The sequence below is a fragment of the Leuresthes tenuis genome, unplaced genomic scaffold (assembly GCF_036924035.1).
Source record: "Leuresthes tenuis unplaced genomic scaffold, fLeuTen1.0.hap1 SCAF_5, whole genome shotgun sequence".
NCBI lineage: Eukaryota > Metazoa > Chordata > Actinopteri > Atheriniformes > Atherinopsidae > Leuresthes > Leuresthes tenuis.
The window spans coordinates 635,848-663,508 of NW_027325359.1; the positions used below are offsets into that span (position 1 = coordinate 635,848).

The 27,661-nt window shown below is 43.0% G+C and overlaps 1 protein-coding gene across 1 annotated transcript; it reads left to right on the plus strand.

Moving 5' to 3' along the window:
* The first annotated feature begins 1,659 nt into the window (after positions 1-1,659).
* Positions 1,660-27,128, plus strand: LOC140306791 (solute carrier family 45 member 3). The gene is made up of 6 exons (XM_072385384.1): positions 1,660-1,732; positions 16,718-17,041; positions 21,241-21,431; positions 21,564-22,227; positions 24,314-24,579; positions 24,660-27,128. The coding sequence occupies exons 2-6, from the start codon at positions 16,894-16,896 to the stop codon at positions 25,122-25,124; spliced, it is 1,734 nt and encodes a 577-aa protein (XP_072241485.1). The 5' UTR covers positions 1,660-1,732; positions 16,718-16,893; the 3' UTR covers positions 25,125-27,128.
* The last annotated feature ends 533 nt before the right edge of the window (positions 27,129-27,661 follow it).

The following is a 27,661-nucleotide window of genomic DNA, read 5'->3' on the forward strand; positions in this document are numbered from 1 at the left end:
CAGTAAACAAACAAGAAGAAACTGGAAAAATCTTCCTTCTTCATGTATTCAAGGCTGCTTTTGGATGCCTGTTCGTCTCATTGAGGATTAATCAGTTCAGGCTCCTGCCACAGAGTGAATTTTGGGTTATTCCGACATTTAAAGATAGAGTATAAAGTGCTTGAATCCCACACAGTTTCATTTCTAAGACAGGCCTCCAATCTTTTCGATAGATAAATAGAGAGATGATAGAGAAATAGACAGATTAGACTCGCTGGACAACAGTCACTGGAATTAAAGCATGACATAAGCAAATATGAAGCAAATAACAGGACTGAAAATAGATAGAAAATAGATACACAACCAAGCATTTTCCCATTGCTCATTGATAGGATTTAATTCCAACAGTTTGGGGCCTCTTTTATGAGATTTTTCACTTTTTAATGTGCCTTCAGCAGATGAAAGGTCACCAGAAAGTGTCTCGCTGAAATAAGTGATGCTTTACCTGAAACAGACACAGCTATTTATATATATATATATATATATTGATATAATATATATATTTGTATCTATTTTTTTCTAGTTTAAACTTTAAATATTCAAACTTGCTGCCTGAAAGCAGCACCGTAGTGTTGCTTGAGTACAGATGTTTATCCTGATGATCTGAGTCTTTATGTATGATAGATGATTAAATTCTTTGCCTTTTTTAAATGTGAAACTGTGACAAATTAAATGATCTTAAGTTGTGGAACAATTTGCCCATAAAATTATTAACTGGGTGCAGAACTGTTTCCATCTTATCAAAGACCATTTGCTTAATCTACCTGATTAATGACATCATGCTAATGATCCTAATCAGCTGTGAAATGTCCCAATAGAAGTTGTTTTTGTCTTATTCTCTTTCTGAATTCTAAATCAAAACTGACTTTAAATTTAATTTAAAAATATTTTATCAATCTCTAAAGGGAAATTATGTTGTTGCATTACAAAAATAAACCAATGATAGATAGGGCTTAGATAAAAAAACAAGATTTTTCAGTTTACATTTGAAAAATCCAATATTGATTCATAAGAGCTGAAGAAGCCTCTGACTGAACACACTCCACTTTTTGAATAACTGATTTTGTACATTTAGAAATATGCACGCAAATTGTTTGCTAGTAGTAGTCTATTTCTATTTGAATTATTCATCTTTATATCATTGATATCTTATATTCAGTTTCTATTTACATTTATGTTTTAAAGTTCACAAAAGCAGCCTAACCTTTTACAATAAAAATCATCAACGTGAAACATCAAACAAAATAAATATCATAGATTATATTAATATTACTTTTTCTTTTCTTTTTAATTACAGAAATATAAAACATATTTATTGTGTTTTAGTCACTTGCCGATATCACTTCCGGTAAATCAAAGCCTTTAAATTTAAAAATAAAAGCCTGGGTTTTCATCTATAAACCATTTTAAAGAGCATTTTACCGCATCAACACTTGCATGCTAGTTATTTAAGTTGTGGATCATCTCTTCAAAGATAATCAAGTCATTTTGTCAGAAGCTGTTGCTTTGTGAAAAACAAAAACGTGTCGTTTTATTTTATTCTGAAAATCCGCACCGGAAAAGGCTTGCCGTCGTGACCAGCTTGGTGTCTGCTGTCACAGCTGGGCAGTTGGCTGCCGAAGTTGAGCAACAGTGGTACGTACGGAGCGAGCGAGTGGCTGCACGGATTTCTCGGAGACCCGCACATCACAAGGTGAAGAATCCGCTTCAGAAGCGTTTTGTTTCGGTTCCCCAGCCCGCGCTCTCACGCGGGCTTTCTTACTCCTTTCTTATTCAAGTGTACCGACGCTAACGTGCAACTTAACGGTCGCCGTTGAAACTTATTCATCGTATGTGGCAACGGTTAACCGCGTCGAGACCGCAGACTACGGGTGAAAATTGTGATCCAAACGTTGTCGTGTGTCGCTGGGTTTTTGCCCGAGTTGCTGGTTCGGTTCGGCTGGCAGTAGCGCTGCGCGGTGGTGGTCGATCCTAAGGCCGAAATGTGCGGAATCAGCCGGGTTCTGGCAGCGCGATCCGACCTGGAAGTTTTTCCATTCAGCGGCGCTGACTGCAGCGGTACCGCCGGGCCGGTCTGCGCACTGATGTGCTGCCAAGTGCCATAGTGGCAGTAACTTTACGGGCTTACCGACCTACAGTGGCCGCGTTGCCCCGTGGAAAGCCCGCTGAACCCCGCTGTTTGACACATGGTGATATGCGGGGAGGCGTTTGAGGACACCCCGCTCGGAAAGTTACTGACGCGACTTAAACTCGCGGTGGCATTGACTGCGTTAAAGCTTGATTTATGAGACTTACTTTTAAGATTCAGAGGTCAGTGTGCCACGAATTGTGAGGAAAATATCTGTTTATTGGCAGTTAACGTCATTGTGTCAATTGTGTGATTAGAAATTTCTGTTCGGATTTGAACGTTACTTAATCTAAAGCTCATTAGTAATTCCTTAATTATCATTTTATTTATCATCTCCTGACAGAAACTGCAGTTAATCCCTGTCAGATTAGTCTGGATTAGGCATATGTTACAATGAAGCACATGATCTTATTCTCATGAACGCTATATAAAGCTATAGCTGCTTTTGGATGTCATTGATTAGAGTTTCCTGGAAAAATCCAAACACATGTTGTGGTTAAGCCTCGTGCTTTTGTAGTGTCCTTTTTTTTTAGGGAACGCAATGTCTGGAATGTAAACTAACTTTTCTTCCAAGTAAACTCATCATGGCGCTGAAAGTTAACATTTGTTTTTGGGGGTTTTCCCCCCATAAATCTGGTTTCTTTGGCAAATACCAGAACCGCCAAGGCTCAAAAATCATATTAGGAGTGAAGGGGATCAAAAGGTTAAACAGCTTTAACCCATGACAGAGGCGCTTTAATTGTCACCATGACTGTGACTCTACACAAAGACCCCTTTCCCCTCTTCATGCACCATTTAAGTGTGTTAAGTATTGATTCAGCCCTGGAAAACACACTCTTCTCTAAAGCCCAGTTAGTCCTTGCAACTCCTGTTTTCTTTGCAGGATTTTGTTAACTTACAACAAACAAAAACCTTCTTATTTCCAGTAAATATCATAAAAAACATGTTTTTTTTTAGCTTCATCTGGAAGTTTATGCTCAAAGTGGCAGATCTGGAAGCAGTCCTTGCACTAACTAGTCTTGGTGTTGCCTCAGGAGGGCTTCGCGCTGCTCACCGGTTCCACAGTGATAGAAATGCTTCCTCACCCAGGATGTTGTTGCTCCACCAGCTGGCTGTTCTCTAACTGCTCTCTGACAGTCTAATAAACCCTCAAGCCAAGCGAAAGATAATCACCCACCGTCGAGGACACCGAGCTACTTAGCCAGACTGACGACTTTGCTGATTTAATCACTCATCGGTTGTTTATCTCTGTGCTTTCCATGCCTTCTAGATGAGTTACACCTTGGCTTTAGGTCTTTGAAGGTGATGGAATATGCGATAACTGTCTTTTTTTATGCCTTTACCTAATGGAGCGGCTTTTGCTGAAAGGGATTTCTTGTTCTTTTAAGCTCTGTGCCCTCTTCAAAGCATTGTGTCACAGGTATGCAATCTATATAATAGCTGTCTGTGGGTAAAGCCTTTCTGACCAGAGTTGTGTCAGATTTGAAGTTTCACATCTTAGTTTTTTAGCACTTTTAGGGACGTCGTCTCTCACCTTTCTGCAGGAAGATGCACTCTTTTTGATTGTCTGTTTTCTGAAGTTAGACGCTTTGGGGGCTTCATGTTGCCTTTAACTCGACTAAATCCATTTCCTTTTGTCTGTGTGCGAACTCTGAGGTTATTTTTTGATGTGTACTTATCTTCAGGCAAACATTCAAACCACTTAGACCCTACATTTGCTGCCAAAGCCGTCCTTTAAGTGCTGCTCATTGGGAAAACTGTGAGCTCATTTGTTGAAACAGGAGGGGGGGAGGAGAGGCATATGGTTATGGCAAAGAAAAAGTGTTCCCTTTTCATTTTGCATGTTTTTCCCGAGTGCATCGCATCAACCAACCAATCAAAAGCAACTCAACAACTGCTTCTTGAGGGGGAGAATCCCACAAGTGCTGGAATGCCCATTATTAGACCGCCGTAACTCACAAACAGCAGGGGAAATGGATGAATTTTCAGCAACCTGTCTGCTTCCTCTATCTCTCATTGACAGGAAGCAGAGGAGCCTTAAGGTTTTTCCCAGTCCTCCTCTGGGGTCAAAGTACAAACGGCCTCTCTGTACGGGTGATCCACAGCCAGCTGTGCCACAGTCCGCTAACAGGCTCCCGTAATGAGCCAAAGCTAAAAGAAAAGACGCCGGCTGCCCCACCACCGCGGAATGTCACCTTTGACACTGATCTCATTTCGCTTTTGGTTGTTTTTGATGGGAATCTCACCAGCCGGTTTGTTTTTTTCATGATAAATCAGAGATTTTCAGTGAAGAAGAAGCAGAAGAAGAAGAAGACTGAGCCTTTAGCCCTTTGAGTTAAAATGTGACACAACATGCAGGCGCTTTTCTTCTCTTGTGGAACTAATGGAGTTGGAGTGGCTGGAATAAACTTTCTCTGATGGGTTATCTGTTCTTTTAATATAATTTTTGATTAAAAGCATGAATATTCCACGTCTTCACTTCAGTTTGGCATGAAATTGCTCCGTGCCGGAGTGTGTGGGCGCCCTGGCACCGGCTCAGTTCTCTTGTGGCTCTCTTGGCCAACTGCTTTTCTCTTTAATCCTAAAGCGCCGCTCTGCATCTCTGTCATTCAAACTTAAATGTGCTGTCACACAATGTGAGGGAAAAGGATAGGATCCCCTGACTCCTCGTCCACTCGGTTTATTCCATCATGACCAGAGTCGCCTGTTTCCACGTATGAATCATTTTGGGTAGAAACTCTGAAGGTGTCAGCCGACAGAATGCAAAACAGTGTCTGTCTGGGTTTAGTGACAGTTGTTTTCTGTCCTGTTAACATATTATCTACCATAAACTGCTGCTTTCTGATGATAGAATTAGTCAGAAAGTCGATTCCCTTTGCACGACTCCTCCTTTGTGCATTTATCAATTAAGCCTTCTTAACTTTTAACAAGTTAGTCTCACCCCCAAATTCAATTTCAGCTTTAGGAGGTCAGATCTTGTAAAGTTTTCCATAAAACCGACTACAAACTCGCTCATAATTGCGTTTATATGTGTTTTATTGCGTAGTTTACGAAAAAAACCCAACAGAAGTCATTTTAAATGACATATTTTACAGCAAAAAACACCATTTTTGCACAGTGTGGCTCAGCTTATGTGTGATTTAGTTCCTTCGATGGAAAACTAGTTGAACATTTTATGTAACTTCCTGTGCCAGACTATTCTTGGGTGTTAATACCAAATATCAAACGCACACTGGGGCTGGTTTTGTCATGTAATTGGTATAAAAAGCACAAGTAACATTGCTGTAAATGTCACCCACATCTGAAGCATCTCACACTGCTTAATTTCTCTGTATGGATGCAGGTTTGAACATTTTCAGCTTCCTATTTTGGTTTTCTGTCCATATCTGTTTGCTTGCATCTTCTTCTCTGTTTAAGAAGCTGCAGCTTTTCAATTCTTCTCCTCATTCCTGCTTCTTTTAGTCCTTTTTGAAGCCTCCACATCAGAATAATCAGAGTGGCTTTTACTGGTGTTGATGTTGCTGTGCCTGTTGAAAGGAAACTCACCCAACGGCACATTAAAGTGCGTTTTTACGGGTATTACTGAGAAGCACGCCTACATGTGAAGGAAAAAAGCTCATCTGTGGTAACGGTGGAGGGCTGTCCGTTGTGAATCTGTTCGTGCTCTGCTGTTTTACCCTTGAAGTGTTGGTAAAGAGTAGAAATATCTGTGTTTTTAACATCATTTAGCTGTCATATTACCTTGTTGAATGTTAGCTTAAATTCCCAAACTACCTGAATGCTTTTAGGAAAGCCATTGCTTTTTGGGTTCCATTTCTCTCGCTGCCCATCTGTCAGCTTCAGTCCGTTTACCCACTTCACGTCTGCCGAAATGGTTGAAATGCGGAGGAGAAGTGTGCAAAAACATCCTCGGGTCCTGCTCTCATAAAAGGCGGCGAGCAGAGGGCGAACAACACTTTTCTGTAGTTCCCCGTTAACTAGAAGCAGAGTTTTGACAGTTTGACACGGTTGCTTTAGCACAGGCTGTCCTGAGACTTTTTCCCATGCTGATAAGGACTTAGCCAGATGTTTGCAACACATATTCACACCCTGGGCTTCTCAGGAGGGACCGGGAGGAGGAAAGTCTGCTCAGGCATTTAGCGTTTGGATTTATGAATGACCCTGTCACCTCCTGGTCTCTTCTCGCTGGGGCTAACAGGGACTCCCAGTCCGAGGGAACGGCCTCAAACACGCTTTGGTCCTCTTTGAAGTCTGTGAACGGGGAAAACGGCGTATCATAAGACACTGCCGTGTTCGCTTTCATGTAGCGAGCTGAAGGGGATGCTGCTGAGCGTTTGAGGGAGACCTTTGATATGTGAGACGCTCTTTGCTCTTGTGAAAAGGCCGAGTTTGTGATGTGAGTCCGTCAGTTTGAGCTCTGATGACCGGTGTTTTGTCTGAGATGTTTCTTCCTCACAAATGTATACAAGCTAAGCTAGAAGCTAATGGAAGTGCTTTTCCACCCTTGTTGCTGTCAAACGGTGTCCTGTTTGTGCACTTTTTAATGAGATTCCCATTCAGAGGGCATGATTAAAAGGAAGGAAGGAGAGATTTATCTTGATTACACGTTGCATTTGTCAGCAGGCTTTTTGTCTGATGATTGACATTTCTTTTTTCCCCAGAAGGCCCAGGGTAGCTTCTTGGCTTTTAGGCGACATTTAGAGTTTGTGCCTACAAAGATGATGAGGTTTGTAACCCCCTCCTATTGTGTGGCTGTGCTTCTGTGCTCTTGTTGTTATTGTTCTCTAATAAAAGCCTGATTTTGATTGCATCGGCACCACGGAACAGATTCTGACAGCTGTTTGTGGAAAAATGAGTCAAACATTGTGTTTGCAGTCAATAATCAGCACTCTGGGAGAGTCTGTAGAGGGAGTGATGCTTTCCAACAGGGACAGAGAGGACTTTGCCCTTCTTTTCTATCTTAACCATCTGCTTGGTGTAGTATTTGACTCTGCCGTTAATCATTGTGCCTCAAGGCCACCGCTGCTCTGACAGCAGCTGGAGAAGGGGGATGGACCTGATGTGATGCCTCATATGCTCTCATATTAACTTCATCCAGGCTGCTGTAAGCTTCCTGATTGGTTGTTACTGTGGAGGACAGAGAGTGTGTTGAAAAGGTCCTTAAAGGCACGATCTGGTGGTCTATCTTTGCCCTTAACTGACTGTTTCAGTCGATTTAAGTTTGAGAACTTAACTAAACTGGATTTTTCCACTGGACCTCTGTGGAAAACTGAACTTTTTGGACATTCAAACCAGCCGCATACATCTGAGATAAAAGTAGAAGCTTGTTGCAGCAATGTGAGGAAACAGTTTAGCAGAGAAAGTATCTTGATTTCTGCTAGTTTGACGTCTCTTATGTGATTTCCTGCAGGTCTCAGAAAGCAAAGCTTTCAGTTCATCCACAGTTTCTGTAAATTTACATGAATTCAGATGCACATATTCATCCCCTTGTGTTTCATCTCAGCGCAGCCTGCTTCTTCTCTTGCATTTTGACTAAAAGGTGGAGAAGCTGCTGTCTCTCTGTGCTTTTTCACACCAGTCCTCTCCGTCTGATTCATGGAGCTTCTGGATGGTTTCTGCCACATCACTCTGCCTCTGAACCCCTTCTCATTCCTGCCTTCAGTAGTCTGAGATTTGCCAGATTCAGCTCCATGCACACTTATCCCTGAAGCGGTACTTGCAGCACTCTGCTGGTCTTTCTGGGCCTGTTTTGATGTTCTCTGATCTGATGAATATATCAAACTGGGCTGCGTGATGCTGCACAAGCCTGAAAACTTGAAAGGAAAATACAAAAAAACAATATACAGAATGCTTAAATCAGAGTAACGCCTGATTATTCTAAAGACTGATATTTATTCAGATTTAACATGTTTTTCTGGTGATTAATGAAATAACCGAAGACTTCCAGCTACTTTTCTCCACATGTCCTTGATGTTGGTGTCTGAAAAGAGCAGAAAATAACATTTAACATTGCCTGCTGTTTTGGAAAAAGAAGCAAAAAGGCAACTTGATGTGAACCTGTAACAATGATTTAGTAATATTTAAACCTTACCGTGTTTAAATTTAGTTTTTTAACCTTAACCATATCAAAATCTAAACCACCAAACCAAATTTTCTACATTCTATGAGGAAAACCTACGTTTCTGTGACACATGGCTCCTTCATTTAGCAAACTTTAGCGCTTAATGTCACATTAATCAGTCCTGAAATTAGCTGTGAGTCTGTTTTTATCTGCAGGGACTGAGGTTTTGTGGTTATTGTGGAATATAATCGATCATTAATGGGACGTAACGTTGTCTGAAACACGGGGGTCATGGAGCCTTTGAGAAGCCTTGTAAAGCACAGATAACTGTTGAGCTCTCTGATGGTCACTGGAACAGAGCTAATCCAGCCCCACGTAGCCCTAAAAGCTATCTGTGTTTAGCATCTGAATCACGTATTTACTTAAAGGTTAATTTGCTGTGCGGGCACACAGTGAGTGATTGATCTTTCCCATTTCACTCTTTGTTTTATGCATAATGTTGGTGACATTTGGGCTTTATTGGGTCTCTGCTGTGAGGCCAGGGGTAGTGGCTTATTATGGGCATGTTAACAGCAGAAAGATGGCTGCAGCAGGCCAGAAAAGTGTGCAGATATGTAAAGTTATCTGAGTAGCGCAGCCTTTGTGGACAGAGCTGCGTCTGGTATGTGTGGAACTTGAGGTTTTGGGTGTCTTGCCTCTGTTGTTTCAGTGGGCACCTCATTATTTTTCCATACTAAACTGACACAATGAGAAGCTTTTTCCAGGCTTAGTCAATTATTAGAGCATTCAGGACGTATATATTTGCTAATAGGGAGGGCACCATAACCAACCAAGTTAAAGGACTTTAATGAGTTCTAAATATATCGGAGGAAAAAGATGACACAGATGTTTTTCCAAAGCAGGATTTTTAGAATAGTCTCAACTCCAAGCCGCTCCTGTTGCAGAAGGGAAGTGCTGCCAGCAGCCTTTCTCCGCACTTTGCTTTATTGATCTGCCTCCGGGCTCCAGAAATGGAGATTCCTTAAAGCCGGTCGTAGTCTAATGACATTACTCAACACCCCAGCTCACCCTCCCCCAACTAACCACCCTCTCCATTTTAGATCTCCCTGTGCTCCACTTCTCCTCTTCCTCTCACTGTTATCAAATTAAAAGCTTTTCTATAGAGGGCTGGACTTGGCCTGCAGGCGCTGGGTACAGACGAGGAAGCCAGCCAGGAGCTGGAGTGAGTGTGAGTGCGTATCTGTGCATGTTCCTGTCTACTCAAATAGGATTCTTGCGTGCTGAGCTGGTGAAGCAGGAAAAAGGGTTAAATCAGTCCACAGGCTGGTAGTCATGCAGCGGTATGAGCTTAACTAAGACTGGACTGGAAGAAGGGAGGTAATGAGAGGGGGGGGAGCTGCTGCCCTGACAGGCGGCTGAACATGATACTGGGTCAGAGGGTATAATACACTACTTTTTCAAGTGTGGTTATAGATAGTGGGAGAGAAAAGGGGGGGTTAGAAGGCTTCTATCCAATCTTTGTTTTCCAGCTGCCTCTTTTGCTGTAGCAGTCCATCGGTTCATGTTGAATATCTCAGGTTTTTGTGCCTTTCTGATAGAATATTGAAGGGAAAACAGATAAAGATGCAGGCAGATAGGAAGCAGCAGGACTCCTCGAGGACTCCACCATACAGATACTGCAGAGAAAGAGGGAGAATGATGGCGTGGAGGCAAAGAACGTGGGCCAGATAAGAGCAGAAGAAGCAGTGGACATGCACAGGATAAAAAAGCAGGTGGGAAAAAGAGTGCTCTGCTCACAAAATGTGGGTGTTGATTGGATAAAGAGCCAGATCGGTCTCTGAGATGTCCATTATTTCACCAACTCGAGCCTGTAGCTGGACCTTTTGAACTTTTCTTTGGCTTGTTGGTATTATTTTTAATGAAAACTCTGCTTACTCACACTTTTCAGAGCAAACAGTGATGCAACACAGGTTATTAGCTCTTTCAGCTCCTTATATTTGGGTTTTTTAAGATGCTCTCAATGGGATGAACTTCCTGCTGAGTTAATGACAGGAAAAGGTCAGATGGATCATTTTCAAATGAAAACTATTCTAATCCAGCTTTGAATGATTAAAGCGACTTTTCATGATTTTTAACTAGAGATTTAAAAGGAAAAAAAGATGGAATCTATTTCTTAAATGCATGTGAGAGACGTGAAATCATCTCTCACTTTGGAGAAAAGCTCCCTCCTATTCAGCATCTAAATGCAGGTAAAAATGAAAGGTTAATAATTAGATTTATTATTATTTTTTCTCTATACTGGCAGAGTAAATGTTGCTGTCTTTATAATGATGTCATTTCCCTCTATCTGTTAAATTATTGACCTAAAGCCCCTCTCTAAACAGTGAGCTGGTTGTTAATCTAAACCCAATTAAAATTTGAAGTGCTTTACTAACTTAATGTAAACATGGCTGATTGGGGCTGAATGCAAACTCATTTGCATCTTCATCCCTTTTCACCTTGACACAATAGGGCTTCAGAAACAGGAAAGCCACAGTCTGATGGATGCATGTTATCAGCTGCATTGACTTACAACAGAACCCTGCTGCACTCCTTTGTGGAGCTATTTGCATGGACCAGCCTGATATATACATGCTAGGAATAGCTGGCTTCACTTTCTGTGCAGGTTTACCTCAGTTTAAGCTACAGATCCCACAACCTAACCTACATTCCTCTCATGTTAGCCTGACAGGTGTGTGTCCATCAGTGTGGATCTTTATTGCACATCGAAGCAGGGCTTAAAATAAACCTTAAAGACTCTTAGGAGCCCTGCACTATTAGTTTCTTGTCCTTTTTGTTCTATCAAACTTTAGGGATTTATCTTGAGCCATCGTCCCAGTTCCATTATGTAGAGAGAGATGGAAATACCTCCTCACATTTTGGCACTAAGGAGTATCATTAGACGAGACTTTCTTGCTGCTCCAGAATAAAATATGCTCCTCCGTGGCATCATCTAACAGAAGTTCTGCTTTTAAGTCACTGTGACAGGTTTACTGTTTCAGTTAGCCGGGCGGCAAAGTTCAGCAGGAAAATATTAGCAAGCAGTCAATCTGCTGCTGTCATTGTCTCTGAAATGTTAGACTGGTTATATGATTTGTGATGAAAGGCGGGGTCAGAGGTCACGGTGAGGGATGTGGGCCAGTCGGCTGGATCAGCTCGGTCAGGGCTGCCTTAAAAACTTAACATTTCATTTAAATGTTCTGAAAAAGGCTCTTCGTTGGTGTCTAATTGTATCCGGACATTTCTGAGGAACAACAGCGTCGGGTCTGACCAGGAAATGATTAAGAACTAAGGTGGTGGTGGAGAAAAAAGGGTTAAAAGAGATTACAATGAATTGAATTCCAATTGGCTTCAATTGGACAATATTATTTAAGTGCCTTGAGATGAGAATTGTTGTAATTTGGCGCTTTATAAATAAAACTGAATTGAATTGAATTGAAAGAGCGGTAAACAAAGTGTGGAAATGTGGCTGATTTATTTATTAATTTGTTTAAAAAATGCATTAAGAGGTGACTTTGCAATGAATGGTTCCAGTTTAAAAGGGTTTCAACTTAAAGATGTGAACGTATCCCTTTGCTTTATAAAGTATATTTATGAAGCTTCACAGAATTAGACACAAATGGGTTTGTTTCCAGTTCATCTCTGTGATTCAGAGCCTCGCTGTGGAATAAATACACAGCAAGGCTGAAAGCAGGCAAACTATCCCCTGATTAGTAAGAGGATAATGATGTATTTGTCCATCTCCAAACCAATGAAAGCAGCGGAACTGGCGTTTAAAAGGAAAGATTAAATGAAATATAATCAGAAATATAACAGTAATGAGTTGGTTTTTATTTTATTCTAATTTTATCCATCCAGGAGCACAGTTTGAGTGAAATCAAATGCTTTTCTTCTTCCTTAATGCTGACATCCTTTTGACTCATCACATTTCTAGTTCCTGGAAAGAAAAATAAAAAATCTGACGCCCTCTGATCATGACTTTGTCCGGCGCTGTCACTCTTTGCACGACTCCCAGCTCACTGCCAACACCCTTTGGCCACGTTATGAAACGCTGAGGCAGTGATTCATGACAGCACTGTTCAGTAAGACTCCCTCGTTCTCCACTTGTTTGTTATTTAGAGAAGACCGAGGCATCCTGCTGCCATTCTGTGCAGACAGTCGGGTCCATTAATGTGCAGAAACTGAATGGGAGAAAGGCCACCGTGCTGCAGCCATTCAGCTTGAGCCAAACAGACAACCAGACCCTCCTGCTGAGGTTTCTGCACCCACAGCCCCTCTACTGTGTCTGAGGGTCTGATATCATCTCAGAACAATTCTTTCCCCCCTCCAAACCCTGGTGCCTGCAGGCAGACCCCCAACACACTCCCACCCACACACTGATTGCATCCCATCACTGATGTGAACATTGTAAAAGACTTAAACCACATTTCAGAACCCACTATATAACATCACTCTCCATGGAGACAAAGCCTGTTTTATATTGGGAAACAACTCAGTCGGTAGGACAGATTTTTTTATTTTTTTTTGGGGGGGGGGGCTGTGGCTGAAAGGACTTGGTAATGGAGCAGTGAAAGAGCTGACAAAAGCAGCCCTCCACCTCCTCACCATCACAGCCCAGCTCAGTTTCTAGTGTTAAAACGCATGAGGTGAGAAGCACCAACATGCTTTCTGGAGCCTCATGAGCTCATTAACACTCTGCAGACAGGCACTCAGTTTTACTCCCGTTCCATTTTGGGTCAGCTGCACCAAATGGGCACGAAGTCTATCGACAATACTCTGCAGAGGTGGAAAATGTCTTTTCTCTCCTCAAAGCAAGCAGTCATTCATTTAAGGCGAATGCACAGTGAGTGCTCGCAGTATTTTGGGCTGTGCATGTTGGTCAGAAGAAGGACAATTGTGTGCTTTTGTGTGTCCAAAGCTATGGGAAGATGAAAGGCTGAACTAGGATATGTGGATATAAAACAATATAAAAGCCGTAATGTGGTTGTCTCTGTATGCCAAATCCTTTCTTTCTCACTTCTGTCCCTAATACTCAAATCTAAAAGCTCTGTTCTTCTTTCCTTTGGTCATAGACGACTGTAATTAGCATAAAATAGATTTAATATTTCTCTTTATATTGTTCACAGCTTGTACTCTTTCAGTTCCTCCATATTTCCTCTGACTCGTGTCAGTCAGGTCAAGAATTATCCAACCGTTCAGTTTACAAAACCTTGGGAGTGTTCAGACAAGCCTTGGCTGCTTGGGTAGACAAATCAGATCCCTCTGTTTCTGCCACTGGGGGCAGAAACTTCTGTTTTCTGTGAGAAAGTCTGACAGATACTCAGCCGGGGCCGCTATTGAAAGCATTCGCATTAAGATTCAAAACCATGAAGGCATATATGGGCAGATATGTCAAAAGGGTCCTATAAGAATGCAGGTCAGATACGATGCTGACCTCCGGGGTTGAAGAAGTATGAGGAAGAAATGCAGAAGAAGAGTACATGCAAAATATGGAAGGGGGTTGCAGTGGCCAGACGAGCTGAAGGGGCGAAGGCTGCTCCCCTGATGGGTGTCTTTCAGTGTGCCCGGGCTGGGAGGGAATGAGATTTGACGGGTGTGAAATGCTCCCCTATATCTCTGACCCAGGCCCTCCAATAGGTCCACCCCACCAACACTGTTGCATTGTCCCTTAGAGTCTCAGAGGCGATCCTCTAATAAAGGTTTCTCTGGGACTAAGCTGGAATGGAGCTGATGGTTTTGTTGACAACATCTGTGATAATAATGATGTCAGAGGGAGACAGTTGGAGCTTTTCTGAGCAAATATCAGCATTGTTTTTAAAGCTAGTTCGATTTATCAATACCCTGCTAATCTCAGAGTTTGTTTTTCCAGCTTAAAGATCACTAGCATTGTAAAAAAGCTGAATAAGCCTCCGACTTTAACACTTCTGGTGTTTGGTTATTAGAGGATGTGGAATATTGTCCATTATGGTTAGCAAGGTGTGCAGCACAGTCAGTTCCTGGGGCCCCAGAGTTGTGCCCCTCCACTTTATTTAAGCCTCTGGCTCTGATGGTGCTGTCCCAACAGATGTCTACAAAGCAGACCGTCTCCCACAGACTTCTGCAAGATGTCAGGGATTGTGGAGACATTAAGATCAATTTTCAGGAGCTTCTGGCATAACAGCACAGCTTGAACTGTATAAAAAGCACTGGAGAAATCAAAGTATATGATCCTAACACTGTTGTAATATATAGCATCTTCACCCCAGGACAAGGGGTGGGAATTAATAAGATATCGATGCTTCATATTGGTTATTATAACACAGGATATTTGCTGTTATTTGCTCTGTTCAGTTGGAAAACGACACTTCTGTTCGTAGAGCATCATCAGTGCACTTCTGAGCCCAGTCACGGTATATTTATGCTGCCAAATTCCTAAAAAAGCCACTTATTTTTGTTCTTACAATGTAAAAGGTCTGAAATTGTTCCTGAAAAGCGGTCCGTTAAGATCATTTTTCTGCTTTGATGAAATACATTTAACTGCTGCATCATCAGGTGAAAAAGGAAGGAAAAGAAAAGCCATCCAGCAAGTTAAGTATAGTGATTTTTGCCTATATTTACAGGCACTTTTATGTCTCAGAGAGCAGGTCAGCCTCCTATAAAGAACCACAAACAACTGCTTCAACTCTGCCGAAGGAGCACAGAGACACCAGCTTCCTTTAAGGGAGCAGTGGGGCAGAAACAGAGAAAAGGGGCTTCTGCTGGGGGCAGATATCTCCCTCTGGTGGGTGCAGAAATCACCAGGTTGGCACGACTGGCTTTATGTTGCCACATTATAAGTTGTTATCACAGGGTGAGGGAAAAAAGGACTTTCTGGCATGAAGGTGTGTGAAAAGTATGATTTTTGTTTGTCTCACATTCAATGCAGAGGCCTTTGTTATTATTAAGGAACTGATGAGCTCAGAGGGAACCATCCTGATGCTTTTAAAAGGGTAGAAGCGGTTTTTAAATGGACAAAACACTCGGTTAGTCTGACAGTAAATGGAAAAATACAGTTAAAACAGTCAAGAAATGGTTAACAACATAGTTCCATGACTTTTAGGTTCCCCAACCACGTGCCTGACCTGAATCCCATCCAGTGTCTGTAAATAAAACCTTAAAATTATAGCGTTTGTAAGGAAGCCTCCATCTAAACTGCAGAAGCACAGTGGTCCAAATCTAAGTCCTGCAATAAGGATGTTCATAAGAGGAGTTTGATGGCAGCACAGTATTTGGCACTGAGACAGGGAATAAATCATGGATGTGACATTATTAGTCATAATGTTCTTTTTTTTTTCATTATGATTGTTAGTGTGTGTCATTTTGAAGTAAAGGAAACCGTTCAACATTTGGCATTGCTGTGAATAATTGTGAGTTTAGCTGTACAGGTCCTTGAAATACCAGCCGAGCACATTTCTGTGATTAACAAAGTCTTGTTAGACATGATGACATCCATTTTGCCTGCTAGCAGAGAACAGATGGGCAGCATTGGCAGAGAAATCTCACAAATGCAAATATAGAACCTTGGCTTTTTTGTATTTGCAGGGTTTCTGACAACTCTTGCTGCTCCTCCTCTCTGCTTTAAAGGAACAAACATTGGAAAATGATGACAAAAATGACCGAAAATGTCATTCTTTCTTTTTTGTTTGGTCATTCGGGCAATCTTAGAGTGTTTCATATCACTTTTATTCATATCAGTTTGAATTTTTCAGTGTATAAAGTCAAACGTTTGACCTTGTTTTTCTTCAAACTGCTAAAAATCTTCACATTTTTTATTACTTTATCTCTTTATTTATATCTAAACTTGCTTTACAGCATTATTCATCATACATATGACTAAATCTGGCCTCCTGCTCCATGCTTTCTCTTTAGTAAGCATCTTTTCAATGTTAAAGACTGTTGTTCATGCACACTTAACTCAACAAAGGTAGTAATCTGCTGCACATTTCTGAAGGAGGGCTCTCTAATGTGACTAAAGCTGCAATCAGAGCTTAATAATGCACATAATGATAGGGTCAGCCAAGGAAAGAGTTGATTTTAGATCCTCCCACTAATACCGGTGTTACTGTGGAGAAGTGAAAGAGACACAGTACACAGAAAATATCCACTGTGTGTTTTAAGATACTGAAAAAGCATGTAGTTAAAAAGAAAAGAAAGAGATAATTCACTTGGTAAACTGTCTGCCTCGTCGCTCCAGCTGACTCATCTCCTTTGTTTGTCTCTGTTTTTGCTGCCCTGAAGCTGGAGATGAACACTTTTTTCTGTTAATTTCATCTAAAAATACAGATCTGCCTAAAGTACCGGTGAGAAAGCTGCTAATGCTCACATTCCTCGTAAAACTTGAGGTCAGGTGTGTGAACCTGAAAAAGAACAAGAAGCTGCCTGTCATAAGTGAGCATTTCCTTCATTTTCCTGCCCTTTCTTTGGCTCCACAGACCCAGAATGCTGAGAAGAGAATGAGTTCTCCAGGTCAACTGAGACATCCACGTGTCTTTACTGCTGTCCTTCCCCGTCAGACCTCAGGCCCCACTGGGCCACCATTTGCCTCCCCGTGCTCCCCCCCTTAGTGTCCATCCCAGAGGGGACGAAAGGCGAGTCGGGCCCTGTAAATATGCCTGGATGGAGGTCTCGGTGGCGTCTCATCCTGCTGAACTCCCTGACCTGTGGCCTGGAGATCTGTGTGGCAGCTGGGATCACATACGTTCCCCCGCTGCTGCTGGAGGCCGGAGTAGAGGAGCGCTACATGACCATGGTGCTCGGTAAGTGCTTATCTAACTACCAGGCCTCTTTGGCTTCGAATGCAAATGGAAAATGACTTCATGAGCAGCTCAGGAACAGGAAGCCTTCTCCACGAAATGTTAGTTTATCATTGGGCAAGATGCATAAATGCCCCCCTGCTGTCACCCTGCTGTAAAGGGGTGGGACCGTGCCTTGGGGCTCTTATCTTCTTTCCCATTCAGGTCACAAAGACATAATTGAGGTCTTTACAGAAATAAATGTCCAAATCATCTGTTGTTTTGCTGGGGTGGTAATTAGGCACCATTTGAAAAGCAGCTGGAGGACAGGTTGCCAGCAGGAGAGCCACCATCTCCAAATGAATGGACTTCACTCGGGGTCACACAGTGTTGTTGTTATAGAGCTTCTCCATTAGTCAAACTCTGTTATTTATTTTTTGGATTAATCTTTTCAAGTACATTGTAATTCCTGTGGTTTGAAGGGAAATAACACCTCCTCTTGGCTATGTTTTCAGCCTTTAGAATTAGCTAGAAATAAGAGACTTTGGCCAATAATAGAAACGTGTTTTTATTAACGCTTGTACTAATAAAATGGTTAAAAATCCTTTAAAAAAAGCCCTGAACAGCTTTTGGAATGGATGCAAAGCAACCCCAAAGAGAGGATGGACTTGAAGGCAATAAATTGTGTTTTAACTGAACATTAATCTCACAACTGGAGCTGCATCGAGTCGTGAGTCTTGTTGAGTCCCCTTTGGTCAGGAATAGTAATATAATGACGTGTTGAAGCGTTTTCTGTTAGATGAATTGTGAAAGCAGATGTTGAGCGGTCATGTTGAATGTCATCCTTCGTAGGTTAACCGAAGCCAAAGGCTGACTGCTGCAGCTAATTCAGTTTCATGTTTATTCAGCACATGCATGTTAGCATGTCTGGTAGAGATGGCTGAGAACGGAGCAGGGAGAGCTGCTGAAGTAGGGCTATGGTTTCAGATTCTTCTTCTTGGCTTTCAGAGGAACGCAGCTGGAAGATCCAGCACCTGATGTAGCATCTGATGTAGCATCTGATGTAGCCACTGATGTAGCACCTGATGTAGCACCTGATGTAGCATCTGATGTAGCATCTGATGTAGCACCTGATGTAGCACCTGATGTAGCATCTGATGTAGCATCTGATGTAGCATCTGATGTAGCATCTGATGTAGCATCTGATGTAGCACCTGATGTAGCACCTGATGTAGCATCTGATGTAGCATCTGATGTAGCACCTGATGTAGCACCTGATGTAGAACCTGATGTAGCACCTGATGTAGCATCTGATGTAGCACCTGATGTAGCACCTGATGTAGCATCTGATGTAGCACCTGATGTAGCACCTGGTGTAGCACCTGGTGTAGCACCTGATGTAGCACCTGGTGTAGCACCTGGTGTAGCACCTGATGTAGCACCTGATGTAGCACCTGGTGTAGCATCTGATGTAGCACCTGATGTAGCATCTGATGTAGAACCTGATGTAGCATCTGATGTAGAACCTGATGTAGCATCTGATGTAGCACCTGATGTAGCACCTGATGTAGAACCTGATGTAGCATCTGATGTAGCACCTGATGTAGCACCTGGCTAATGCTATTCCTGTGACAGTACTTTTTCAAATAGGAAAAAAATGGCAAAACTAATATTCTTAACAGCCCCCCGTTTGGCTGAAGGTGACCCCTTATATCCTCTGATTGTTTGAAATAAAAACAGATGCATCCCACAGCACCATCTGTGCACGTTTGGCATAGTTCCTTCGTGCCGATAAACCTAACAATGGCCAGAATGAACCAAAACTTATTGTCCTAATGGAACATTTCTTTTTTTTTTTGCTTTAAATAAATTAAAATACTGTTGTTTTAGTGCTTGTTGCACTCTCTTAAATGGCGTTCCTCACTAAAAGGCGCCTCTTAAAGGATCTAAAATCAAAAATACTGTTGTTTTAGTGCTTGCAAAAGACCCAAATGTAATGTTTATGTAATGTTTATCTGAACGGTGTAACTCATGTGAATAGTTGCACTCTCTTAAATGGCGTTCCTCACTAAAAGGCGCCTCTTTCAGGCCTTGTGACTGCACAGATGACAGGATTTCCACGCTACCGAAAGGCTCTATGTACACGACACGTGGTTATTTAGAATATAAAGACCCTACAATGGACACTTAATTATTTTAACAGCTGCACTAAACTGAAAATGGAACGCAACCCAATTCTCCTGTTTCTGTATAATAATGAAGTACCAGGGTGTTACTCAAATGAAGACAGATACTGTGTCTTGGGAGACTTCTAACTAATTTCCCCAAGCAGTAGTGTCAGGTTGTGAAATGGCTGCTTTCTACTTAATATAATAGCAGTCTGTTGGCTCCAGTTGTTGCTTTCTCCCTCAGTCGTCCTTCTCCAGCGTTGAAGCCACTCTCTCCTGTTTAAACGGTATTTATTCATAAGAAAACTGTGGAATGATGTAACCTGTCTTGGTGATATTGTGTGTGGCGGATTAGCTTGGATGGCACAGTAATTATGTGTGTGCATGTCTGTAAATAAGCTGTTTGACGGCGTATTGAGCAGCTCCTGAGCAGCTCCTGAGCAGCTCCTGAGCAGCTCCTGAGCGGCTCCTGAGCGGCTCCTGTGCGGCTCCTGAGCGGCTCCTGAGCGGCTCCTGAGCGGCTCCTGAGCGGCTCCTGAGCGGCTCCTGAGCGGCTCCTGAGCGGCTCCTGAGCGGCTCCTGAGCAGCTCTTGAGCAGCTCCTGAGCAGCTCCTGAGCAGCTCCTGAGCAGCTCCTGAGCAGCTCCTGAGCAGCTCCTGAGCAGCTCCTGAAGCAGTGAGTCCTACAGCTGCATATGGAGGATTGTTATGATGGGCCTCTGCAGCAGGAAATAATGTGTTAGAGCAGCAGACTGCATGCCTGCAGTCACTTCTTTGTTTACCTGCCTGGCCTGCTGTCCGAGCTACTTTTTGTGCTTCTGTTTCCCATCAAAGTGGCAAAAAAACCAAACTTTCGCCTTTTTATATTCGTGCTCTTTCTGTTTTAGTGACACAGATCTATGAATCAAGCATGTTTTAGCTTATTATCTCCATAATTCTTTTCAAAGGCTCGTCTGAAACATCGCTAAGCTAGTTTTTTTAAATCTCAGTCATAATAAGAGGCTTGATGAGGAGTGAAGGGTTCAAATGTCTGGATATTTAGTCACTTCAATGTGTTTTAATGATAAAACTGTGGATGAACATCTGCCCATATGGCTAAATGTCACCATCAGTGCAGGCTGCATTTGACATTTCAAACCCTAAATTGCCCTGATGACATCACGGTTGTGACATCACGACCTTGCACAGCTGTTTTCACTGGCTCTCCATGATGAGTAAACTGACTTTAAGAGGAATACAGCTTATAAATGCCTGGCCTGCCTGTCCGAGCTACTTTTTGTGGTTCTGTTTCCCATCAAAGTGGCAAAAAAACCAAACTTTCTCCTTTTTATATTCGTGCTCTTTCTGTTTTAGTGACACAGATCTATGAATTAAGCTTATTGATGCTTATTATCTCCATAATTCTTTTCAAAGTTCTTTGTGACTGTAATAAAAACGCCACAGGATAGATTTTAAAGGTCTTTGTAGCGGTATGTGGGCACGCACTGCACCATGGTGCGTTCTAATTAGCCAGAACTAGCCACGTGTGGAGAATAAGCTGCTACCTATAAGCCATCTGTAAGAGGAGCAGTCAGGGATGGTCACAGAGAGATTTCACACCAACAGGGACAAGAAGGAGCTTAGAGGACCAGTAAAGGCAGAAATTAACCAGTACTGGTAGAAGATGTAGAATATTGTTGTTCCAGAGCTTTTAGCTTTGAGGTCTAAGCAGTATTTACAGCTGATTTTTGTTGCATGCTTCTAAACGGAGAGTAAAAATGAGGCATCTACCAATATAACGGTGAACTTCAGCCAGAATAGAAGCTGCCTTGCTCATGAATCCTGCCCACAGCTGCCAGTCCAAGAAGCTGACTGGCCTGATCCTTTGTGTTCTGGCCACAAATGTAACTGATCTGATGGGAAAAAAGATGTTTTTTCATGGACTTTGGGTTGGAAAATATTCATAGAAATGCAGGGAAAATATATATTTTCCTAATCTGTCTGAATATTTTTGAACGCTCCACATTTCTCTGACTTCCTTTTATAATTATCTCTCTATCTTTGGTCGTAACGGCAGGTATCGGCCCGGTTCTCGGCCTCCTGTTCATCCCTTTAATTGGATCAGCCAGTGACCACTGCAACAGCAGCTATGGCAGAAGGCGGCCGTTCATATGGCTGCTGTCTATGGGAGTTCTGTTGGCGCTTTTCATCATTCCCCACGCCGATGTCCTGGCAGCACGGCTTGCCTGGGGCGGGCCCACCCTTCAGGTGGGAGTGCATTTTATTCTTTCGAATAGTTTCTTACTGTAATGTGTTGAATGCTGTCTGTTCCATCTGTTATATTCGGGCTGTGGAGGCAGCTAAGCTCTTTCAAACTTTCTCTTCTTTAATTTGTCCCAGGTGGGCTTCCTTATTCTTGGAGTGGGGCTCCTTGACTTTTGTGGACAGGTGTGCTTCACACCTCTGGAGGCTCTATTGTCGGATCTGTACCGGGACGAGGACGACTGCAGCCAAGCCTTTGCCATGTTCTCCTTCATGGTCAGCCTGGGGGGCTGCGTTGGGTATTTGCTGCCTTCGCTGGACTGGAGTCGGGGCCTGCTCTCCGTTTACCTGGGAGGACAGGCCGAGTGCCTGTTCTCCGTCCTCATCTTCATCTTCATCTCCAGTGTGCTCATCACCATGAAGGTGTCTGAGGAACCTTCGTTTGGCGGCGGCGGCTCGGCCGGCTCGGGATCTTTACTGGAGTCGGGGGCGAGCGCCATGGAGGCCGGCCGCTGCGGCGTGCCACGCTCCTGCTGCTATCTGCTCAAGTGCAAGCTGAGGCTGCTGAAGGCTGGGCCCCTGCTCTGCTTAGTGAGGACGTGCTGCTCCATGACGCCGGCCATCTTCAGGAGCTACTGCCATGTCCCGCGGGTGATGAGGCAGCTGTGCATGGCGCAGCTGTGCAGCTGGATGGCCGTCATGTCTTTCATGCTCTTCTACACAGACTTTGTGGGAGAGGGCCTGTATGAGGGTGTTCCCAGCGCTTTACCGGGAAGCGTATCCAGGCAGAGATACGACGAAGGTCAGGTTCATGCAATACCTTCAGTGTTGTGTGTGACTTTACTCCATCTTTCTTTAAGTGATTGCATCGCAGAAATGTGCAAATCATGCAGAAAATGTCTTCTTCTGCTGCCAACTGTCAGCACAGCTGTCCCAGCTGCTCAGGATGCGCTCACATGCATGTTGGGCAGAACACGTGCTCCTAAACGTGTGCACGTCTGACCGCGGCACCCGTTTAATTTCACAGGAGAGATCAGCTCTGCTTCAGTAAATGTCAAGCAAATTCATCCCAGAATTTCAGGACTTACTTTCCAGGAGCTGTGAATAAATTCAGCCACAATCTAAATACTTCCCCGTTCCTGCTCAGTAAATCACGGTTACTGTCACTAATCTTGCCAGACACTTCCTGGCTGTATTCTGCCGCTGTGCAAAAACCTGGCAGTGCGACAATACCGAGTTATAAGCTTCAGAGGCAGATAAACCTGCAGAAATTTGTCCCGTCGGTGGTGTAAACGAACCAAAATAAGTCATCTCTGGTGTAGTTTACCAGCTGGTGAGTGAGAAACGGCAGCATTTGTTACCAAAGAAAGTGAAATAAACAAATGGGAAGCAGACCAGACACTATCTTCATGTTAAGAAAGCACAGATTAATTACCACAGTGTGCTATTTTTTTATTTATTCATTATATTTGTTCCATCTAACACATTTATCTCCTTTTAGTTCTTTTTCTTGACCTCTTAATGGACTTTTTAAGCTTCCCTTTTCATCTTATGAGTCCATTTCATCCACCTTTATTTATCCATCCTCATTCCTCCTCTCTCATTTGTCCACATCTGTCTCTCCCTTTTCTTTCTACTTGTCTTCCTGTGTTTGCTGGACCCCGAGGAATGTCACACTCACAAAGAATTAATGTCAAGGAATCGGCACACAAAGAACTTGTTCATTCAAGTCAGGTAGACGGCCAAAGCCCACGATTCTGAGTTTGTTTAATCTAAAACTCAGAGGATGTTATTAATCCACATCGTTCGTCCTTCATGGGGTAATCTGTGCTGTTTGTAGTGAACTGGCCCTTTTTCTTTAAAAAAAAACCTGCTATTCTTTGTGAAATCATCTTTAAATGCAACATGTTTCATTGGTAAAACCCCCCCATTCTGCAGCAGTCGTTCTGTGCTTCAATTCAAAAGCATTTCAGGCTCAGTCCTGTGTCTTTGGGCTTGGATTTCAGTCCTCTCTAGATCCAGTGGCGTTTGTGAAGTGGACTTAGCAGCTTTGCTTTCCTGGAGTAATACGATCCACTTATTCCTTCCACATAGGTTAGTCTGCTCTGCTGCTGAACTTTTGACCCACAGTGTTCACTGACAGCCATGAGATGAGAGTGATAGCAGGCAGGAACTAAACTGCCCAGAAATGTAATCAGTTCTGCGTCTAAATCCAGCAAATATGTGAGGAGATGATGTATAGGATGCATTTAATGGGTTAAAAAACTAAAAACTAAAAACAGTTCTGTGGAAACATGAAAATAATTCATTTGTTCTAATTGAAACGCATTCAAAGGGACAAAGAAGTGGACTTTTTCCTCCCCACAAACATGCATCTGCTGTGAAAACATCCTTTTTCTGCTTTAAAATGCAAAACATGATCCATAACAACATGAAAATCTTCCTCTTAGCGTTTGTTTTTGGTTAAAATGATACTTCAGGGCCTGAAAGCTGCAGCAGACACACATCAGGAAGCCAACACACTGTATATTAATCTAATTTTGCAGAGGAATTTGCAGCTCTTGCTCTGCTGTTTGGTCTTGAATTCCACGTTGGTCAGTGGGTGAGACCTCAGCTCAGATGCTTGTTGTCTGGGCCAGACTTTGGCCAGGAGGCCTCCATAAACAAAGCCGGCCTCTGAGTTTCTCCCTCCCGGGCTTTTCCAGGGCTTCATCTAAGGTTAATGCTGTGTGTTATTGTCCAAGTCAGTCACCCCAAACTGTTTCCACACGTCTGTGAATGTCACCCCAACCAGATTTGTTTGGTTTTTGGGTATTTTTCAATAGTTTTGGCCGTAGAAGGAAGTTCTCAGTGGCTCAGCCGGTTCTCTGTCCTTTTCCTTATTTCAGGGATCCGTATGGGCAGCCTGGGTCTCTTCCTCCAGTGTGCTACCTCAACCTTCTTCTCTCTGGTCATGAGTCGCTTGGTTCGCCACTTCGGGTCGCGGTGGGTCTATCTGAGCAGCATGGTGAGCTTCACGGCCTCAGCTTTGGTCATCTGCCTGTCCAAAAGTGTGGCCTTGGTCACTGCAATGGCCGCTCTCACTGGCTACGCTTATGCAACCCTGCAGACGCTGCCCTACACACTCACCTGCCATTACCATAAAGAGAAAGAGGTAAGCGCACGTGAACTGTGCACGGTGTGTCCACAGGATGAGGACCATCGATTAACCCGGTTGTTTTTCTCTCGCTTCAGGTCTACATGCCAAAAAGCGTAACCAAAAGCATCCATAAAAATGGCCTAACGGTGAAGCGGGACTCTGTTTATTTGACTCCTGTGGAGGAGGAGGAGGAGGAGGAGGAAGAGGGGAACCACAAAACCGGGGCTCCTTACAGGCATCCAATCTTCAACCAAGACACTTATGAATACTATCCCCTCCCCCAGAGCCAAAACGGCTCGTCCCACTGCTCCACTGGCACTGAGCAGGACAGCCCAGATCTGGGATACGAGAAACGTGGCGTGGGCTTGGACTTTGCCATCTTAGACAGCACTTTTCTCCTTTCTCAGGTTTTCCCCACCCTCTTTATGGGCATGATTGTTCAGTTTGCACAGTCTGTCACTACCTACATCGCCTGCTCTGCCCTCTTCGGGGCTATCGCCATCTACCTGGCCAGTCATATTGTCTTTGACCAAAAGGACCTCAGAAGCTGGGACACATGAGGGATGATCTTTCAGGTTCTGTGGGTGAAGCTCAGCAGAGAACTACCTTTCCCAGAATGCCTTGTGCTAGTGCTGTCTGTGTTTATGTGGCAGGTGATGGTGGCCAATGGAAGGAAAAGGTCATAAGGGCTGAGTGAGTCGGGTTTTCTACAAGCTTCTGGTTGTGACATTATTTCTGTCCGTCTTTTTTCTCAGGTACCATCCGACAGATTTACTGTAGAACTCATCAACCTCATGCAGAGACCTGCTTTTTAACAGCCTCATTCTCTTTGTTTAAATCGGTGTCACAGGCTAGTTTTTTTAAATCAGTGGCGTTCTCAATCATAATAAGAGGCTTGATGAGGAGCGAAGGGTTCAAATGTCTGGATATTTAGTCACTTCAATATGTTTTAATGATAAAACTGTGGATGAACATCTGCCCATATGGCTAAATGTCACCATCTGTCAACCCCACTGCACGCATTTGACATTTCAAACCCTAAATTGCCCCGATGACATCACGGTTGTGACATCACGACCTTGCACACTGGCTCTCCATGATGAGTAAACTGACTTTAACAGGAATACAGCTTACAAATGAAGCCGTGCTCTTAAGTGCTTTAGTTTTCCCCAAATTTACAGTTTAAACGCCATCTATCGAGCAGATTTTCTACTCAATCCGACTCTTAATAGTCCCTGTGGGAGCTTTGTTATGCAGCCTGCTGGGGCAAAGTTATTAACTGTGTTTGCTGGAAAAAAAAACCCCAAAACGAGCTGTTTAATTAAACTGGAGCATCTCATTCTCACTGTTGATAAAGCTGTCCTCCAAGGCCTCTGACATGGACAGTTGTCTCAGGTTAATGCTTCGTTTTGGTGTCTGATGCCACATAGAAATTACTCTTCTTGTTGCCTGAACCCCTCGAGTTTCACTGAATATTCAAAATGACAATCGAAGACACCCAGAGGGGTTGATGCCCACTTCATAGCAACCATTTCCCCCCCAAAAAAAAGTCAGAAAAAGGTCCTGCAGCAGGCGTGGGCGCTGGGTATTAACGGATGTATGCAAAGCACTGAGAAAGGGTGAGAAAGCGTGAGAAATATTTAAGTGTGAGGCTGGTGAAACGCAGCCTGACTCTAGTGTATGCAGAGCCCAAACTATCATGTATCAGTGTCTCCAGATGCTGAGAAAACAATGATTGTGCCACACATTAGAGTTATCTTTGTCCTGCTTGTCAGAAGTTCAGGAGAAACCTGTCGGAGTTGTGCTTAAGCAGAGGATTTATCATGCAGAGAAGAGCTTCGGCTCTCATTTTATCCTCTTCATCCTAGAATCTAATGGAAAACGTTGCCTGGCAGACGCTGCAGGGGCAGATAAAGGCTGTTTTACAAGTGCCTGAACAATTTTCAAACATCTTTTTGTATATATGTATTTATTTATTATGCTTTTATTACAAAATAGCGTGTATTAAACTATTGGACTCTGTGGCATCTTTTATAGATGCGAGGGTGAAGGCTGTTTCTGTGAAAAAGATAAATTATTTGTATAGACATGGTATAGAAGCATCCTCAAAGCTATAATTTATTTCCACAATTCATTCTGTATCCTGTTGCTGTGTGAATCCCACAGAGTTTCAGATAAGAAAGCTGAAGATGTTATCGGTGTGGTTTTTATTATAAGCTGAAACTTTAACATCCTGTCATACAGCTGAGGTCAATTCCAGGTTGTTTTTGTTCTCCTTTTCTGGTGCAAATCAGGTGTAATTTTATCAGAACTCCTTTATCTGCATCTTCTATAACCACTTTCTTCTGTTTAAGTTAAAAGATTAATTCAATTTGCTCTGTGCTGAGCCTGTTTTTCAGTCCAAAAAGTGCCAATGATCTGATAGAAGGTCAAAAGTTTGATTTTATGCTTTGAACCATGACACAAATGATTTTCCTCTTCATTCTAAATCTGTCAGATTGTGTATAAATATGCGGTTACCAAATAGATTTTATACAAAATAAAAAACTGCATTGCTAACGAGATGTTGCTCCCGAGTAATTTTACATTTTCCAACATTAAAGAACCTTTAAACCATCAGTCAAAGGATTTATTCTCAAAATATTGCACAACTAAGTGCTTTGTTTCATGTCTAATCTGTCATATTTGGGCCAAACCTTTGAATTCAACTGTGTTTTAGATCTCCAAAGCTCCACATGGGTGGTTTTAACGTAGAAATGGCGCCATCCTTAGGAAATCTAGCAGAACTGATGCGTGCGCGAGGGGCTGCTGGTGCGCAACTGCGTTGGCCCCACTGACGCATGTGCTTGCTGCTGGTGGCATTATCAGTTACATGGAAAACACGATAGCCTTTCATGTTGCAGGGAATGGTATGTTGGAAATTTGTGCAATTTTATGACGCGCCTCTCCACTTTTTCGCTGTAGTTCTCACGAATGCGTTGCGGGAAGCGCGCGGGGGTGTGCTTTTATAGATATGTCATGATTTAAACGTCGCCGGGGGCCTCAGGCGAGGGGGTGTTGCCCAAGGACACGTCAGGGAGGCCGATACCGGCTGACA